The 18,041-nt window shown below is 37.3% G+C and overlaps 1 protein-coding gene across 1 annotated transcript in view; it reads right to left on the bottom strand.

Annotated features, from left to right (window-relative positions):
* The window catches only part of Shprh (SNF2 histone linker PHD RING helicase), a 67,419-nt gene that overhangs the window by 19,028 nt on the left and 30,350 nt on the right, over nucleotides 1-18,041 (bottom strand). Inside the window, exons 16-25 of the mRNA XM_021220966.2 lie at nucleotides 16,263-16,355; nucleotides 13,594-13,701; nucleotides 12,275-12,417; nucleotides 11,305-11,478; nucleotides 10,962-11,024; nucleotides 9,743-9,968; nucleotides 8,218-8,361; nucleotides 6,874-6,975; nucleotides 5,528-5,599; nucleotides 2,865-3,053 (exon numbers count right to left, since the gene is read on the bottom strand). Of these exons, the coding sequence (XP_021076625.1) occupies nucleotides 2,865-3,053; nucleotides 5,528-5,599; nucleotides 6,874-6,975; nucleotides 8,218-8,361; nucleotides 9,743-9,968; nucleotides 10,962-11,024; nucleotides 11,305-11,478; nucleotides 12,275-12,417; nucleotides 13,594-13,701; nucleotides 16,263-16,355 (1,314 nt within the window). The remainder of the gene's footprint in view (nucleotides 1-2,864; nucleotides 3,054-5,527; nucleotides 5,600-6,873; nucleotides 6,976-8,217; nucleotides 8,362-9,742; nucleotides 9,969-10,961; nucleotides 11,025-11,304; nucleotides 11,479-12,274; nucleotides 12,418-13,593; nucleotides 13,702-16,262; nucleotides 16,356-18,041) is intronic.

The following is an 18,041-nucleotide window of genomic DNA, read 5'->3' as shown; positions in this document are numbered from 1 at the left end:
GAACTCAGAAATCCACCTGCCTCTGCCTCCCGAGTGCTGGGATTAAAGGTGTGCGCCACCACGCCTGGCTCTTTGCAACTTAACACGTTTTTAAAACACACTCATCCAGGGAATTCAGAGACAGACTACATTATCCTTTGGTCACGATCCTCTCCTCACTTACTCTTCCCAAACTGTCCCTATAATTCACACTGTGTATTCACCCTCCCATTTACCTCCTTACAGTCTTGGATGTTTTACTGGCAGAGTAAATGCTTTAAGATCATCATCACTGGGGGCTGCAGAGATGGCTCAGCAGCTAAGAGCACTGGCTGCTCTTCCAGAGGTCCTGAGTTCAATTCCCAGCAACCACATGGTGGCTCACAACCATCTGAAATGGTATTTAATGCCATCTTCTGGTGTGTGTGTGAAGATAGCAACAATGTACTCACAGACATAACTAAATAATTGTTTAAAAAAAAAAATCACCATTATCATCATCATCATCATTTTTCTTTGTGTTCTGTATTTGAGTATCAACATTACTTTTTTTGGTCCCGAACACAAATAAATTTGCATTCTCGCTCTCCTCAGGAGACTCAATTCCCCTCTAACTCTTTTCTTGGTATCATATAGTAACACCATCTTTCATTTATTCAACACCTGGTTACCTAATTTAAAATCATTATATATCTCATATTGAGACATTCATCATATGCTACATATGCATTCGAGTCTCATCTAGCATTATTTTCTTTTATCACACTTAAACTATACCATTTCAGATAAAAACACACAAACACAGTTTCTTTGCTCAATAGCTCAACCTATAACTATTTGAATTTAATGACATCTCTACTTTTTATAAACTAATACTCTATTTTTTTTCAAGAGTCTAATACTACAGATTAGTTTTCTTTCCTATATCTTCAGATTACCCTTTTATTTTTGTGAGTGTGTGGATGTGTGCACACACACATGCCACAGTGCGCATATGGTCAGAGGATAAATTGGGGTGTCTGTTCTCTCCTTCTACCGTGTAGGTCTCAGAAAAGAACTCAGGTTGTTGGGCAAGGCAGCACATGCCTTTACCTGCTGAGTCCTCTCATTGACTCCTGTCTATTCTTTTATTGCAGCTTAAACACGCTTTAGAATCTTTTATCTTGAATACAATGAAACAACAGAGAACTTACTTTCTACAATTGCCCCTGGTTTCACATCAGAATTCAGGGTATTTCCCTGCCATACCTGCTAATGCTCAGTTATATTAGTGGCCCTTGAACATCTGCACTTCTTTCCAACTCTACTGTCTCCAACCCTAAATACATCTTAGCCAACTGTTGTGGCCTCCTAAACACATCTACATTTTTTCCACTTTTGTTCTTGTTTCTTTTTCTTTTGCTAACTGATTTTCTACATGGTAGCAAGGAAGATCTTGGCAAGATTTAGAGCCTGAACACCTGCCCTTCCATTTTATTTCCAGTTTTGTCTATGGCTCTGCAGCCACTCACTTCTGTGTTAGGCTTGTCTGTCTTGGTCTGATCACATACTGTGATTTTTTTTCAGTCTGGGAACATCCTCTTGGCAAGATCAATTTTACCCTCTTTCCATGTTGGCCAATCCACTCATTTTTTACATTGTGTTTCGTAATAGTCATTTCCTCAGAAAAGCTCAGATTGGCTTTAATTTTATAATATTTATAATTATAAAAAAATCATTGTTTAATGTCTTTACTTTTTGCCTTAACTCAAACTCCTGTACATTCCTACCACCAAACTGTAAAATCAGAGATATCAGAAACCACATCTTGACTGTGTATTATATCTGCAAGGCCTAGAACATTGCCTGGGGCACAGGAAGCATCTAATAGGAATGCATGGAAAGAACGGAGATTCATTCCAATTCTAGGAACAGCAATGTGATTGACACTTTAAAGTTTACTTAAAAAGCAACTATCAATCGTTTAACTCGACTGTTTCTTAGGAGGAAGAACACTCCAAAAAACACCTACTTCTGTCAGTAATTTCAACTTGCTCTCAAATCAACTCAGGAAACACATTCTTGAAGCCTAAGCATGTCAGGGAATCAGTGAGGAGGAGCCCTCCTCCCGCTTAAGCAGTAGCACCGCCACCGCCTACTCTACACAGCCAGCCCCTAAAGCCTAGTAAATGTACATATTAATTTACCTTCTGACCAAGTCTGATTAGAAAAGAAATTTAAAAGCACATGTAAGAAAAATAAAGAACGAAAACACCTAGAGTTTTTTAAATAAATGAACACATTTGGGGTAGAAAGTCCAGTGGATCCCATTTGTACCCTGAATTAGTAAATTTTTATTTTGAATAAAACATGAAAAAACAAATTCAAGTTTCTCTGTATTCTGAAATGTCAGTACACAGTTTTAAAGAACACTGTGTCTCCCTGGGATAATGAGCTAATGTTAGGAACCCATCTATTTTCCCCTGGTTTAGACTAAAGAGAAAGCTTAAAAATAAAACAAACAAAAAACACACACACAAAAAAAACTTTAACAACTACATATTTGGATTTAAAAAAAAACCTTTTTTCCAATGTTAAATAATAGACATGGTAACTTGTGCACGCTAGTCAAGTATTCTAGCACTGAGGTATGTTCCCAGTCTGAAACTGACTGTAGTGAAGAGAAACCGCATACAGGGCAGGGAAATGCAGTTCTTTAGCTCCTAGTGGCTATGACTGCAGCTGTGTATTAGTTAGCTCTCTCCACAAGAAGCAGGGGATAAAGCTGAGTCTCTAGCTAGTGTGGATATACTCAACAGCGGTTTCTTCACTCACTGTGCCAACTTTCTTTAATGCTTCACTGGGTATGCACTGCTTTAATTGTGTATGTTCTTGACTTACCATACCTTCACAGGGATATCATCCTCTTGGTTTGCCTTCTCTGAGGTGAAGACATAGGAGACTTCTTTGTGTGATGTGGTCTGGCGGCAGATAGCACACTTGATGGAGCTTCGATGAGACCCCACACTGTACTGCTCAATTATAATTGAAGTGCATTCATTACAGAAGCAGTGTCCACAGGTCAGCACTGCCCACTGAAAAAGACCATGCATGATGGCAAACCTCGGTGAGAATGGGTCAATGAGACTTTCCTGTCAATCAACACATACACAGGCAACGAGGACTTACAACTCCAAGGCCTATATGGTAAGATACGCTTTCAAATTACTTTTAGTCTAAGAGAAATACATTTTCATCTTCATTTTCCTTTATAGTCAACTATCATTATTTTATATGAAGCTAGTGTTCTCATTTCAGATTTAAAGAAAACATCAGTACTGATTACTCCTTCAGGACTCCTTCAGTACTTAACAGCAGATAATGAAGAACTGAGAACATCAATGTGGAGGTAATATACTCATTGCTACTTAATTTATTAACATACTTACAGTTTCACTTGCTAACACATTTATTCAGAAAAAAAGGTGATATTTCAGATTTGTTTGGAAAGACACAGGACATTTTTTGTGGACCCTCTTGTTGAGACCATTTGTCTTAGTTTGCTGCTTTGTGGCAATGGGTCTTAGGCTCTCAGCTTATTTTTTTCCTGGATTTGGACACATCTGTATTTGCACTGAAAGGGACAGACAGAACTCTGAAATGTGTCCAGGAATCTCATTAAAAAGCATTCAGATTGAGGACAGGAGAAATTGGGGTAGGCAGTGTGGCTTTAAAATAGTTTCTGAAAGAAGTTCATTTTGTTTCAGTTGGGGAACACTTTTCTTGCAGCTCCCTAGTTTCATCTATATAATCAAAGGCTTAAACCAGACTCTTTAGACCTGTCCATTCAGGTTTCCTTTGCAGAGCAACACTGTGGACCTCAAATGACACTGGAAATGCAGGGCAGGACTTTGTCCTTTCACAGGAATTCAGTTCCTAAGGTACATAGCAAGACTGGTCCACCTTTTCTCACAACAGGAAAACATGACTGAACAGCAGGAATAACAGGGTATTCAGTAAATTGGCTCTGAGAACAAATGGCAGCATCTCTAACAGTATCAGCAGAAACGTAGGACACTGAGCCCCTACAGCATGGAACTTTACAAAAGCCCCGACCCAGGGCTAACTGCATACTAGGAACACACAAAATCACTAAACAACCCTAAGGCCCAACCCCTTCCTTAATAGTGTTGTTTTTACTTAAATCAGACATTATACACTATTATATACTTTTATTCTGCTGCTCAATAATTAATGTAGCAGCTTTCCTATTAAGATTTAGTCTCTTTTGAGAATATCTTTCTCTGTAAATGTTGGATTGAAAGGCTCTTTATTCCCAATTATTGCTATCAGAACAAAGAAATGATAATATTTAACTCTGCACTTAATTCCATAGGGAAAATAAATCCATAGTCTAAAATGGGCCAATTTTCTTTTTTCTTTTTGAATTTTTATTAGGTATTTTCTTCATTCACATTTCAAATGCTATCCCGAAAGTCCCCTATACCCTCTCCCTGCCCTGCTCCCCTACCCACCCGTTCCCACTTCTTGGCCCTGGCGTTCCCCCGTATTGGGGCATATAAAGTTTGCAAGACCAAGGGCCTCTCTTCCCAATGATGGCCAACTAGGCCATCTTCTGCTACATATGCAGCTAGAGACACGAGCTCTGGGGGTACCTGGGTATCCATCCCATAATCAGGCACCAAACGCAGACACTACTGCATATGCCAGAAAGATTTTGCTGAAAAGACCCTGATATAGCTGACTCATGTGAAGTTATGCCAGTGCCTGCCAAATACAGAAGTAGATGCTCACAGTAATCTATAGGATGGAACACAGGGCCCCCAATGGAGGAGCTAGAGAAAGTACCCAAGGAGCTGAAGGGGTCTGCAACCCTATAGGTGGAACAACAATATGAACTGGCCAATTTTCAAATGTTGAAAAGCAACTCAAATTCTGATATTGTTTATGCTGATTTACCACACAAAGCAGGAATAAATCAATAGTCAGACAGAATAAAAATTCTCATTGAACTAAAATTGTGCCATCATGTTTGTAGGCATTTTATACTAATACACAGAAGTTACTGCTTATTTCCTCCAATCCCCCAAACAGGAAAAATCGCATTAAATTCTGGTTGGAGGCGCTATCTATACTTTAAAGATGGGAGCTGAGACTGCCATCAGGAGTTGTCAGGAGCTACATCACTGTGCCTCGGTACTACTCAACTTGTGGTATGTTATACTTTGTTCAATTACCAAATGTTAATGTGGCAACATTAATATCTTGTCTAGAAATGTTTACAACTAGGTATCTTTAATTAAAAAGATATGGTTGTTCTAGGGTTAAGTTTTTAGTTGGGAAAAAGACAGTTCATATATTTGTAACCTTAAGCATGTCTACTAAGCCTTGACCCTACTTCTAAGATGAGAACTAAAGTCTTTCACAGTTATGAGAAAGTGCATATATTTGTATACATGCATAAGTCAAAGAAAGACTAGCTAGATGTAGAAAGAGTATACACTGTAAGGTGTTTTATGAATTCCTGTGATATTTATTATAACCTTACCTGTTTTCCTAGCTGTCGAGCACAGATTGGACAAGGCTCTGGATTAATACCTCCTGATGTTTTGTCTTGAGACTATAGGAAAAAAGAAGAATCAAAAAACATGTTAGCTATGTTTTATATTTAGGATTGATGCATGCTCTGAAATTCATTTGTAGAGGTATATGCTTGTAATTTCAATCTGAATTATCTAACTGGTGAGATCACCTAATATTGTACATATTACCTAATACTACTATTACTATTTCTGGAATTTATTCAGGACACAATTAAAGAAAGGAAAACCATTTTTCTTTTTTTAAACCAGAGCTTATAGTGTTATGCTACTATACTTGTGATTACAATTGAAAGTAAATTTAAAATCAAAATACAACGAGCTAAATTTTTGAAATTTTATTCTCAGACTATACTTTACTGTAAAGACCTATAAATTAATAACTGTTATGGTGACACAGAACTATAATCCTAGACTTGGAAGACAGAAGCAAATAAATCAGGGGTAATCTTGAAGGTAATCCTGAGGGATCTCTGACTACATGAGACCCTTTCTCTTTTTGAAAAAGGAAAAAGAAGAACTTAAGAAACACTTTAAATTTAGAGCTTAGAAACAAAGAGCTTCTTAGCTATTACAAGTGTACACTTATGCATATGTAATCCAAGAACAGGCATGAGAAAAGATTGTTACTTAGCACAAGGACAGGAATGGGAAAGGCTGTGATTTGGCACAATTCTGTTTTAATAGTGTTCCCACTCAGTATCCCTGGTTTAATCTCATGAAACAAATAACTGGAAAGCAGATATATAATTGATTTGAGACCTCTGTGTCTAGAAACTGTATCAAACTGTAATAGATTTTTCAAACACCTCCTTAAAATTTTCATAAAATTTTAAAGAGTTTCAGATAGTCAGCAAGGTAGACAGACTTTAAAATTGAAGAAAACTAGAGATTTTCTTTCTGATTTCACTAAATAGTCTAACACTAAAAAAACTCAAAACCCAAAACCCCCAAACCCTTTAACTTCTAAGTAGCGATAAAAAAACAAAACTTAAGTACCTATAAAGATCCAGAAATTAGCTCACATAGTCATTTAAGAGTTATGATCATGATCATACGACTCATGATTATGGTGTTTGGTAGGGCATCTACCTAGTCAGGAAAGGGGCAGAGGCTGAACTGAGGGGTTAGCAGAGGGTCTGCTTAATTATTGTAGGCAAAAGTAGTCTTGATTCATCTAACACAAACAAAAAGCTTGTACTATTCATTACAGGACTGAAATTTTAAGTGGAAATTATCACTAAAGTGTTTCTTGAAATATAGTATAGGGAAAACATAATTTTAACAGCTCTACCTTCTCCAAATTTGTTAGGTAAAGAAGCTGTCCAAGTTTCTTCTGAAGCTGTGATGTAGCAACAGCTTTATCATTCACCAGTTTTATACGATTCTGTTCAACCTAGAAACAAACAAACCCTTTATTCTCTCTCAAAAAGACAGTTCAACTATATTAAAGATGCATGATTTTTCTGAATAACCAAATTCACCTTCCGTCCTATGAAATACCATTTATACATTAAAACTTAATTTTACAAGATTAATACTGAAAATATAGTTTGAAAGGACTTTTTTTGTAAAAACAGAAGTCCGACTTCCATAAAGTTCTTTTAAAAAGAAGCCTCATAATATACAGGAAATTGGATAAAAACCACTGTGAATTCTATTTCTGTGCCACTTTTCACAAATACATGCGTGGGATGAAGACAATGACACAACACACTGCTTGGTGTGAGTGGTTTATCATGTAGAGACACTACCCCTGATTGTTCTTCCTCTTCTGCAATACATCAGACAGAAAGAGAATTAAATGGGAGGGGATTTCCTTCTTATTACTTCTTATGTTTGTAGTGCTGTAAACTTAGTACAAAACATACGTTTGAAGAAAAACATCACCAGGCAGTGGTGGCGCACGCCTTTAATCCCAGAACCTGGGAGGCAGAGGCAGGCGGATTTCTGAGTTCGAGGCCAGCCTGGTCTACAGAGTGAGTTCCAGGACAGCCAGGGCTACACAGAGAAATACTGTCTAGAAAAACAACAACAACAACAACAACAACAACAACAAAAAAGAAAAACATCTCTACCAATTCATACTTAAGATAGTATATAACATAAAAATTATCTTAAACATTTTCTAAATCATAGTCTAAATGCTTTACAAAAAGAAATCAGTTTAAAGTATTAAATATCCATAAAGGGTAAAAATAAATTTACACAGGCAATATTTTTGTTACAGGAAAGACTGGTAGAATTCTGACTGAATCCTGACAAATGGAGATTATTAGAGTACACATTGTAAATATCTACTATTAGCAAGATGGGAAAACGTGCAAAAATCAAAGTTAATCGTACTTTTAAGAAACATTTTTTTTTTCAAATTCTGGTAAAACTGAGGCTATAAAATCCTTCTAAAAGTGACCAAGGTATCTATTTGATTTGATGCATAGAAAGTATTCAAAAATAGAAGAATAAACAAACAAAATGTACCCAAATAGTGGACACACTAAGCATGTATCACATATGAATGAAACTGCCCATTTTTATGCCAGTCACTATTACTAGAAGACATCGCCGCTTTGGCTTTATGTCTTTTGTACATTGTGGATTTTTGCTGGGGCCTTTCTTGTGATTGATTCTCAACTACCTCGTGTGGTTCAATGATGTGATGGACGGGTGGGTTTGGTTTTGGCTCTTTGGGATGGCGGACTCTTAGTCGCTCCGTAGCCATTGCAAGTTCATCAACAGCGGATACACGATTTCTCAGAGTCATCCAGTATTCATGAAGTAACTGATGGGAAGCAAAGAGAGTGGCAAAAAACAAGATTAAAATTGTCCAAAATCACCAAGATGTACTTTGAGCAAAAGGCTTCAAGGAGGGAGGTCTACATGTTTTCATTAACCTTCAAGGAAAAGCAACTCTTTAGGCTAATTTAGAATGAGGATATATAAGAAAACTACCTTGTAGGATAGTGCTTCTGCAGTTCTCAGGAACAGAATACCTAAACATTTCATGGGAGACAAAACCTACATAAACCAAAACTAGATTTATGTGATTACCACTTTGTTTTTGGTTTAAAACATTTTTATGTTATATTCACATGTTCAAAATAATTTGCAAAAGAGATTTCTGAAATAACTGAATAAACTACCCAATTCAAGAGATATTCAAAATAATTTGCAAATATGAGATTTTTGAAATTGACCATAGACTATCCAATTCAAGAGACTTAATCAGACAAATTCCTTAGAAAGCCGTAATATTATCATTCTTTCCTTATTCTTGCTCCTTCAAAGTCAAGCAGGCAATTACTTTTAATCCCACTTTTCACTGGAAAAATGCTATAAGTAGCTACACAAGAGTTTTGAAACTTATAAAAAATGTTACCAATCACTCTATATATTTTGATAAGCTGTCTTCACTATTACATTTTAAAGCAGATAGTCGTTGATACATCTAGCAGTAGCTCATTGGTTTTCCATTTCTTGTGCAAAGGTATAAAGGAAAAATTCACAAAGATGGAGAGAGGCATGACAAGCATTCACCTAAGCCCAGAGTGCACGGTTAGAGCAGGCTAGAGAAAACTACAGGAAAGGCAGGGCATTGTACAGAACACTGTCTTCCTCCATGCTATGGTATAAAGAACTGTGTTCATGTGCATTGCCTTTATAACAAATATGATAGATTAATGAGTTCACATTTATAAAAGCATCATTCCTCAATTTATCAAATGTTTGAACTGGCATTTTAGACAAGATATCTTCTCAACACAAAACTTTTTATTTTGTTTTAAAAAAACTACAAAAATAGCAATATGCAAATGTGACATTACAATGTAAAGGTATTCTATCTTAGGCTATACCACTGCAATGCTTTCCAAATTTCCAACTTGAGATATTTACTGTGCTTCCCAATATTCAAAGTTGATACTGACATTTGGTTGCCATTTCCCATTGCAAAATCAAAATAAATTCGAATGCTAGTTTCAAAAAGCAGCTGTTAAGATGCAGCTTACAATAATACATACAATTAAATATTTTTACATTTTAACTTCATGTGTCAGCTTCATAACTTTTTTTACTAATTTAATAGAAAGACTTACAGTCTCCAAAGCAGATTTTCAAGTTAATGCAAAAAGGTTTTTAATTTCAGAAGTTTAAAAACAGTATACCTTATATTCCTTCTTCCATGCCTCAAAGAGATCCATTGAAACACTTCCTTCATCTACGTATTCAACATCAAACCTATGTGATCTTGCAAATGATAATATTGCTTTCATAGATCGCTCCGTCTCACTTATGGCCCACAGGCCTCTGGTAGTGGTAGGGACTCTATCATCCACAAGCCCTTCTTCATCTTCTATCATTTCTTCAAAGATTGCAGTCTGGCCTTTGACTCTGAAAAAATATCGGGAACGAGTAATTCTAACTTCCGCCTGTCAGTGAGTAACTAGCACTGCAAATGAGTGAGGCCAGCAGGAAACACAGAAAAGCCAGTTCAGTACTCTACAGTAATTTTCACGTCAGTAAGAGAATTTATAGGTCCTTGAAAAAAATAGTAATCCTGAAAATTGCCTTGTACTTCATTTTTTGTTTTGTTTTATATTTTTTGGGGGTGGGGGTGGGGGTCAGGGTCTCATCAGACTAGCCTCCTGGTCACTATCTAGCAGAGACTGGCCTTGGACGCCTTACTGGCCTTCTCCAACTTTCAAAGGGAAAGATTAAAAAAAAAAAAATTACATGTATGTGCTTTTGCTTAGTACTTCATGAGCTCAATCCCTGATAACAACAACAAAAACAAAACCCTTTAAATTGCATTCTACAAATTACATTCTAAGAAACCTGAGCCACCACAACTACAGGCATTAAAAAAATCAAGGAAAAGACATAGTGGCAACAGAGCACAAATCAGGACAACAAAGGCCACAATCAGGACACAGACATGCCAAGTACAACAATCCCAACACAGCATAAGTTTCCTGATGAAGAAAATAACAAGCACTTCAATTTCTTATTCGGTACTTAGTATGTACTAGCATTCTCCTAATATATATAGATATATATTTTCCCACTTCATGGTCAAGAAGGTAATTTACTCTTGACAGTAGTCAGGGATTTAAGCTCAAATTCATCAAAGTATTGAGTCTAGGATCTCACTACTACTCTCAATTGCTTCTCAATTACAATATTTACAGACTGTCCCTTATAAACACTTAGGTGTAGCTTCTATGGAGAAAAAAATGGGCATGTTAAATCCCAAAGGATTATTAAATTGATTTAATATAGGAAAAATATACCAAAGGTCATTAACAGAAAATACAGTCGCATACTCAAGACTTTAATCCTTTGAAATGTTTGTTTTTCCTCATGGGTAATAATGAGTGAACTTACGTGTTAGAAAATAGCTTTGATTCATACTCTGTGAACAATTCATCAGCTTTACAAAAGACACAGCTGAAAGAGATTATCAGAGAAATATTTACAAATATGACCCACAATAACATATTTCTAAAAACAAAAAACCCAAAACCAAAACCAAAAACCCCAGCACTTTGTATTTTATTTTTCTAACAAATAGAGCACTTAAGCAAAAGATGATATGGTTTTCAAGCACACAGTCCTTGATTTTAGTTTAAAAAATACATGTTTACATCTGTCTGAATTAAGATAAAATGGTTCAGCTTATGAACAACCATCTCTGAGATCATGCGGGACCCTTTCCACAGGCACCTACCAGTTGAGAGGGAGTCTAGCTGGCCGCAGGTGGCAAACTGTTGCAGACTCAATCACCTCCCGGGATGGAGGCTTCTCCAGCTTCTTCACAGCCTCCCTCACCAGCTTCTGGAACTTATGGAGCTCTTCCATTTGTGTTGTAAGTAAGAATTGAAGACCTCTACAGTCACGGAACCTTATTCCCATCAGCAGCACAGCACAGCACAGCACAAAGAAAGTAAGTCAGTTTCCTCAGAAAATGTCTGTCAGTCATGGTGTTAAACTGTCAAATTTACACACTCCGCTGAGACTTCCCTTTAGAGTGTACCCACTGGTACCTACCAGTACTCAAGGTTTAATAAAATGCAATGCCTGTTATAAAAAGATGCCAAAGAGTTTGGTAATTCTATTCTTGGGACCTAAAAGGATACAGTAACTTTCAAGAGCAGGACTAATATAGTCTAGCTTTCTAAGGCTAGATGACTACAGTCTTCTGACATTCTTTTTCTATTTAAAGAGAGTAAACTATATAGTCTGAAACAAAATTGAGAAGAAAAATGGGTAAGAGTCATATTTCTTGTTATAAAAATGTAATTAAATTAGATGTGGTGGTATAAGCCTTTAATCCCAGCACAGGGAGGCAGAGGCATGTGCCAGGTGGATCTGCGAGTTGAAGAACATCCTGGTCTACATAAAGAGTTCTGGATAGGGCTACTTAAAGACCAGATTTCAACCCAGCAAGAATACATAAAAAACAACAACAGCAACAAAGAACAGACCCCAAGGCGCTAAAAGGAGAACATTACAAATGTTTAACAGAAGAAAAAAGATCTCTGTTTTACACTTAATAGCAAATATTTTTGTTTTAAATAATTAAGATGTGAACCCTAGATGTTCCTAAGTACATGATGGCACTGAACTGCATGCACCTCCTGATACTAGATGACTTGGACACTTGTATGCTGTGATTCAGTTCTGTATTATTGCCTTACTTCTCTGACATAGAGAGCTTGTCAGTTTGTTGCTTGTAGTTACTGCTTATCTCATTTCGCACCCGCTGAACAAGTTCCTCATCAACAGAAAATTCCATTGCTCTATGGATTACATTCAGCCACCAAGGAGAATTAGAATGAATCTGCAAAAAAGGCCCAAACTGACCAATTACTGCATATATTTAGCATTAAATGGGAAAAGAGATATGAAAAATGAAAAAATACTGATAAATTCTGTTCTCAAAGGATTATAACTGATAAATGTGTACATACTGTATATATCTATATCACACAGAAAAACACACAAATTGTGTGTATTGGGCAAATACTGCTTTGTATTCATATCAAGAATACTCTAGACGAATGGTATTTTATGTAAAATTTGTATATCAAAACTGTTTTAAAAAGATTTTTGCCAAACTAAAAACTAAGTGTAAGGGGTAACACACTAAAGAAAGGTTATATCTAATCAATGAACTAGATTCCACCCAACACATAACTACAGTACAACTAGACACTAAGCAATTAATGAATTAAGAAGCATACCATGGGGAACAGCTGATAAAACATTTGAAGTAAAAGCCTATGTACTTGTGTTGTTTACTGTTAGATTTTGCTCTGGTGTCAAAAAAGAAACTCAGAAAGGACAAGTATCTAGTCTGCAAGAATAATACCTGTGATCCTAAATGTGGGAACATACATTGCTAAGATCAAAAAAGAGATTACGGAAGTCTTATGCTGTCTCTAAAGGACAAACTGTTATTTATCCAACATAAAAGGATTCACCATAATTTAAGAGAAAGCAGAATTTCAAAATAGACTCATCGACACACTAGTCCATCCACTCCAGGAACAGACACCATTAACTGTAAATATACTTATTGTGGCAGTTTGCATGAGAATGGCCTGCACAAGCTATTATGTTCACATTCTAGGTTCCACGTTGTAGAAGTATCAGGCAAGGATTGGGCGATACGGCTCAAAGGAGGCGTGTCACGCAGGCGGGCTTCAAGAGACTCTTTCTATTCCCAGGATACCTTCTTTCTCTGCCTCACCCAAATGGATCAAGACATGAGCTCTCAGCTGTTTCAGTCTCTGGGCCTTTGCTCTGCCATCTAACCTTTGAAACCATAAGCCCAATGAAATAATTCAACTGTTTTCCTAAGTTGTCTTGGGAAAGGAGTTCTGTGAAAGCAACAGGAAAGTTATCTAAGATACCTGTTATAGGCACTCAAGCAGCTGCTAAGAATTCAAAGGGAAACAAAAAGTTCAAACAAAACACAAATAAATAGATCCAAATGCTATTGGGTGACAGGTACCTTCCTCTGGAGTTCCCTAATGGACTGCTGCACAGGCTGCAAAGCTTGCTGGGCCTCGGCAACTTCTGTGTTACACTTACTCATATAGTGTTCTCGCAGCTGCTTGGCCTGTGTGGAGATATAAAGTCAATACAAACTTTCAATCAAGATCTTGATCATAATTTAGTATTGTGTTTCAGGAACAATGTGGTCACTCCATATAGTTAAAGTCCTTGATATAAACAGAATTTTGTATTGTAAAAAATATTCTAGAAATTCCTAAAATAAACAATCAAAAGAAAAAAATGGTATGATGAAGTCACAAAATTTAAAAGGCCTAAAGATTTATTCCTTATAGGATAAAGACTTTACTATTCCACAAGTGAGCCGAGATCTTACAGAATTACTTGTCTGCTTTAGTTGTTGCAGTATTTTTAAGAACTGCCATTGTTTAAAAATAACTCTTGTGTTACACAGTCATAAAGGTGTTAGAAGTGAACCTGTTGCTACCAAATGCGTAGGTACAGGTCCTAAGCTCAGTGTGACTGCACCTGAGAGAGGCCTGGAAGCTACCTAAGGCCATGAGTATCACTCGCACTAAAGTGTGTGGAGGCCTCATGAGGAAAGAAGTCCTGGGACGGGACAAGCATGAATGGAGCGCAGTAGTCCAACAGCAGCATCTAAATCAGAGCGAGGAGCGGAGGGGACACTAAACCCAGAGCTCTGAGAGTATACATGCTGACCCTGGACTTCAACTTCTACAACTGTAAGAAATATTTATTCTTTAAGCCTCATAGCCTAGTATTCTGTTATGCTATTCCTAGTGGACAACTACTACCAGGAATAAAAAATTATTGCCACTCTTTTACCTTTTTAAAAGGACAGTGAACAAAAAAACATTCATCAAAAAATATGGTGTACAGAGGTTGGGAGATAGCTCAGCGCTTACAACGCATGCCCAACAAGTAAGAAGACCAGAGCTCAGATCTGCAGAACTCACGTACACGCCAGTGGACATGAAAGCTTGCCATTAAATCTAGCCTTGGAAGGTGGAGAGGAAGGATTCCCTCAACAAGATGACTGGCACGACTATCTCTATCAGTGAACTCTGTTTTTGACTGAGAGAAACTGCCTCAAAGAATGAGACAGAAGAGCGAGTCTTCTAAGATGACTCATGACATCAGTCTTGGGCCTCTATATTCATGCACACACATCTACCAACAAATGAGAGCCTTCAGGCACATATGCATGACACACACAGAGTTGAAAAAAGTGATAAAACACACAAACACACACACACACACACACACACACACACACACACCACAATGACACACCCTTCAGCTTTCAAAAAGGAAAAGTTTTCTGTTATTTCTGACACCATATATAAACACAGAGGACAGTATACTAAATAACACAATTGAAGCATTGAAAGATAAATGCTGCATGACCTCAGATAGATGTGGGACTTAAAAAGTAAAACTCAGAAGCCAGGCATGGTGGCACATGCCTTTAATCCCAGCACTCGGGAGGCAGAGGCAGGCGGATTTCTGAGTTCGAGGCCAGCCTGGTCTACAAAGTGAGTTCCAGGACAGCCAGGGCTACACAGAGAAACCCTGTCTAGAAAAACCAAAAAAAANAAANACTTTAAAAAAAAAAAAAAAAGTAAAACTCAGGGCTGGAAAGAGCACCGACTGCTCTTCCGGAGGTCCTGAGTTCAAATCCCAGCAACCACATAGTGGCTCACAACCATCTGTAATGAGATCTGATGCCCTCTTCTGGTGTGTCTGAAGACAGCGACAGTGTACTTACAGATAATAATAAATAAATGTTTAAAAAAAAAAAAAGTAAAACTCATGCGAATCGAGAATGGTGGTTGCTAGGGACTGCGGAGATAGGGATCCTGCAATACATCAAAGGGTTATACCACAATGACTACTTACAGTATGCTACTCAGAGTAGATGTGAAATATTTTTACTATAAAAATCAAGCTCATGAGGTAATTTATGCTGTTAGCCACCCCACTCCGCAGTATCTGTATGCATCTATAAATGTATGCAATTTTGTCAATAAAAATTACTCATTTTAACAAATACAAAGGGTTAAGTATAGTTACAAAATCCATTTTTTATCTTGCTGATTCCAATAAAAATTCTACTTTGAGGTTTAATACACTTCAACCATATCTACTCTTTCAATTGTCACTTTCTTCTTCTTTGATCTTAAAAAAAAAAGGCAAATATTCTGGGGAGACTTAGTATAGAAAGCTATGACGAATTTCTATTAAAATAAGGTATAGTATTATTCCATTCAGTAAGAGAAACTTGAACTGAAAAACTGAGACACTTACTCTCTTGAAGAAAACACAGAAAGGAAGAGACTTTTCTGTTCTCTGCCTATACTCTTTATAGTCCTCCATGAAATTAGAATGCGTTCATCTGTTAAATCAATAATGTTGCATCTACAAGCCATCTACCCTATCTGCAAGTAGATCACCAGACAAAGTAATATGGAGTCCAACCTTCTCTGCCACTCCAAATCACCACAGCAATGTTCGAAACATTAAATCACAGGAAAACATGGCTGGCTACATTTATTTAAATGTTATTCATTAGAAGTATCAACTAGATAAAGTATAAAATTTGAAAAAGTAAACTTTTATAAATAGAATAAAAAGAATAACAATTACCTCTTCTTCAAGTCTGCCATCTCTCAAGGTGGGAGGTATCGCTGGGTGTTTGGCTCCCAACAGCTCCATCAAGTTATGTGTGGCATGCAGTCTCTGTCACAAACACACAAAAGATAAAGCTATGATGTGATGCAGCAGACACTGCAGAATCTACACACAGAGAATGCAGTCAAAGTTTATATTGTCAAACAGTTTTCCTCTGAAAATATTTGAATAACATTCCCCCCAACCACCAAGGAAAATGGACATCAAATGTCTTCAATGATAATGACATGAATTTTTTTCAATTAAAAATATACATGTTTTTTACAGCATGGCTGTGTGTTAGGGTTGGTCTGGTGCCGCTATGTATCCAAATGCTAAATGCTGGCTCCCAAGACCTGTTTGCGCTCCCAATGAGCAGATCCTCACATACACCAATGATGTTCTATAAACTTTGCTCGTCAATCTTCTATGATTGCCAAATAAAACTGGCTACAGCCAATAACTGGGGAGGTAGGGGTAGGCGGGGTTTTGGTTACTAGGCTGGAAGTCTCAGGTAGGGAGCACAGGAGAGGGAGAAGAACAAAGAAGATAAGAGAACAAGAGGTTTCCATTAGATGATATGGACCAGGAGCATAGGGCCATAGAAATACACCTGAGGACAGACTGAAGGAGTAGAAATAACCAGGGCAAGACTTGAACCAGCAAGTAACTTGGGAAGCACAGCTGGGAAATAGCCAGTCTAGTGTAAAGAAATGGTTTTGGGATAATAGCCTAGTAATTGTGCTAACACTGATTAAATAAATCAAGTAGGACTATGTATTATTGGGGCGGGGGGCTGGCCAGGTCATATTAAGAACTAGCAAAGTTAATTAATCGCATTAATTGGTGCCCAACATGGGGCCAAAAGAAGTGTCCCCTGAAGACAGACTGATGAAATAAAAGCAGCCGGGTGAGACTCAAGTAGCAAGTACCTTGAGATTGAGTGCAGCTGGGAAATAGTCAGATTTAGCTTAGAAAAATCGACCAGGGATAATCACCCAGTAGCTGTGCTAAGGTGGTTAAATACATCAATAGGATTACTAAGGGGCTGGCTCGGTCATAGATTACAGAGCTAACTGATACCATTTACAACAGCAGCTATGTACTCAGGAGCAAACAGAGTGCATAGGTATACTTGAATAAACCAAGCTTAAAGGATGAAAAGAGGGAAAGTTTGGGTTGAAGAGATTAGAGGAAGAAGGGGAAAACCTCTCTATTTCTGTGTTAATGTGTCTACCTACGTCCCGCCCTGATGCTGAGTCAGCAACTTGCTAAAGGCTAGAAGCAATGAATAGACCTGAAATGAACTCACAGTAGTTTTACTCTTAGATTTATATTTTACCTGAGAAGATGGCTAGGGCCTCTAGATTATTAGAAGAGAATTCTGGCCAAATATGATTTGGTGCTAAAATATGATTTGAGACTTTCAGGGTTCATTTTATCTGGGCATAAATTACTAGTTATAGTGTTAAGTCTCCATGGAGTCTACATTACTTCAAATGTCTTACTTCATGTCATTTCAACATGGCTTCTTAAATCACACAGTGCATAGTAATAATAGATTTAATAGTAAAAATGTACAAATATTACTAGAGATATGTGTTTCATCTTCTGTGTGTATACTTGTGGAAGTTGAGTTTTCCGTTTTTTACAAGTAGAGGGGGATTTGTGTAGCCTTTTCTTCTGGAGAGCACTGCTGAGCCGACTGGACAAGTGAGGATTCAGTGAGCACTGCTCTGCTTGTCAGACGTCATG

Source organism: Mus pahari, chromosome 21, assembly GCF_900095145.1.
Source record: "Mus pahari chromosome 21, PAHARI_EIJ_v1.1, whole genome shotgun sequence".
NCBI lineage: Eukaryota > Metazoa > Chordata > Mammalia > Rodentia > Muridae > Mus > Mus pahari.
The sequence above is the reverse complement of the archived record's forward strand: the minus strand, read 5'-3'. Positions and strand labels throughout refer to the sequence as shown.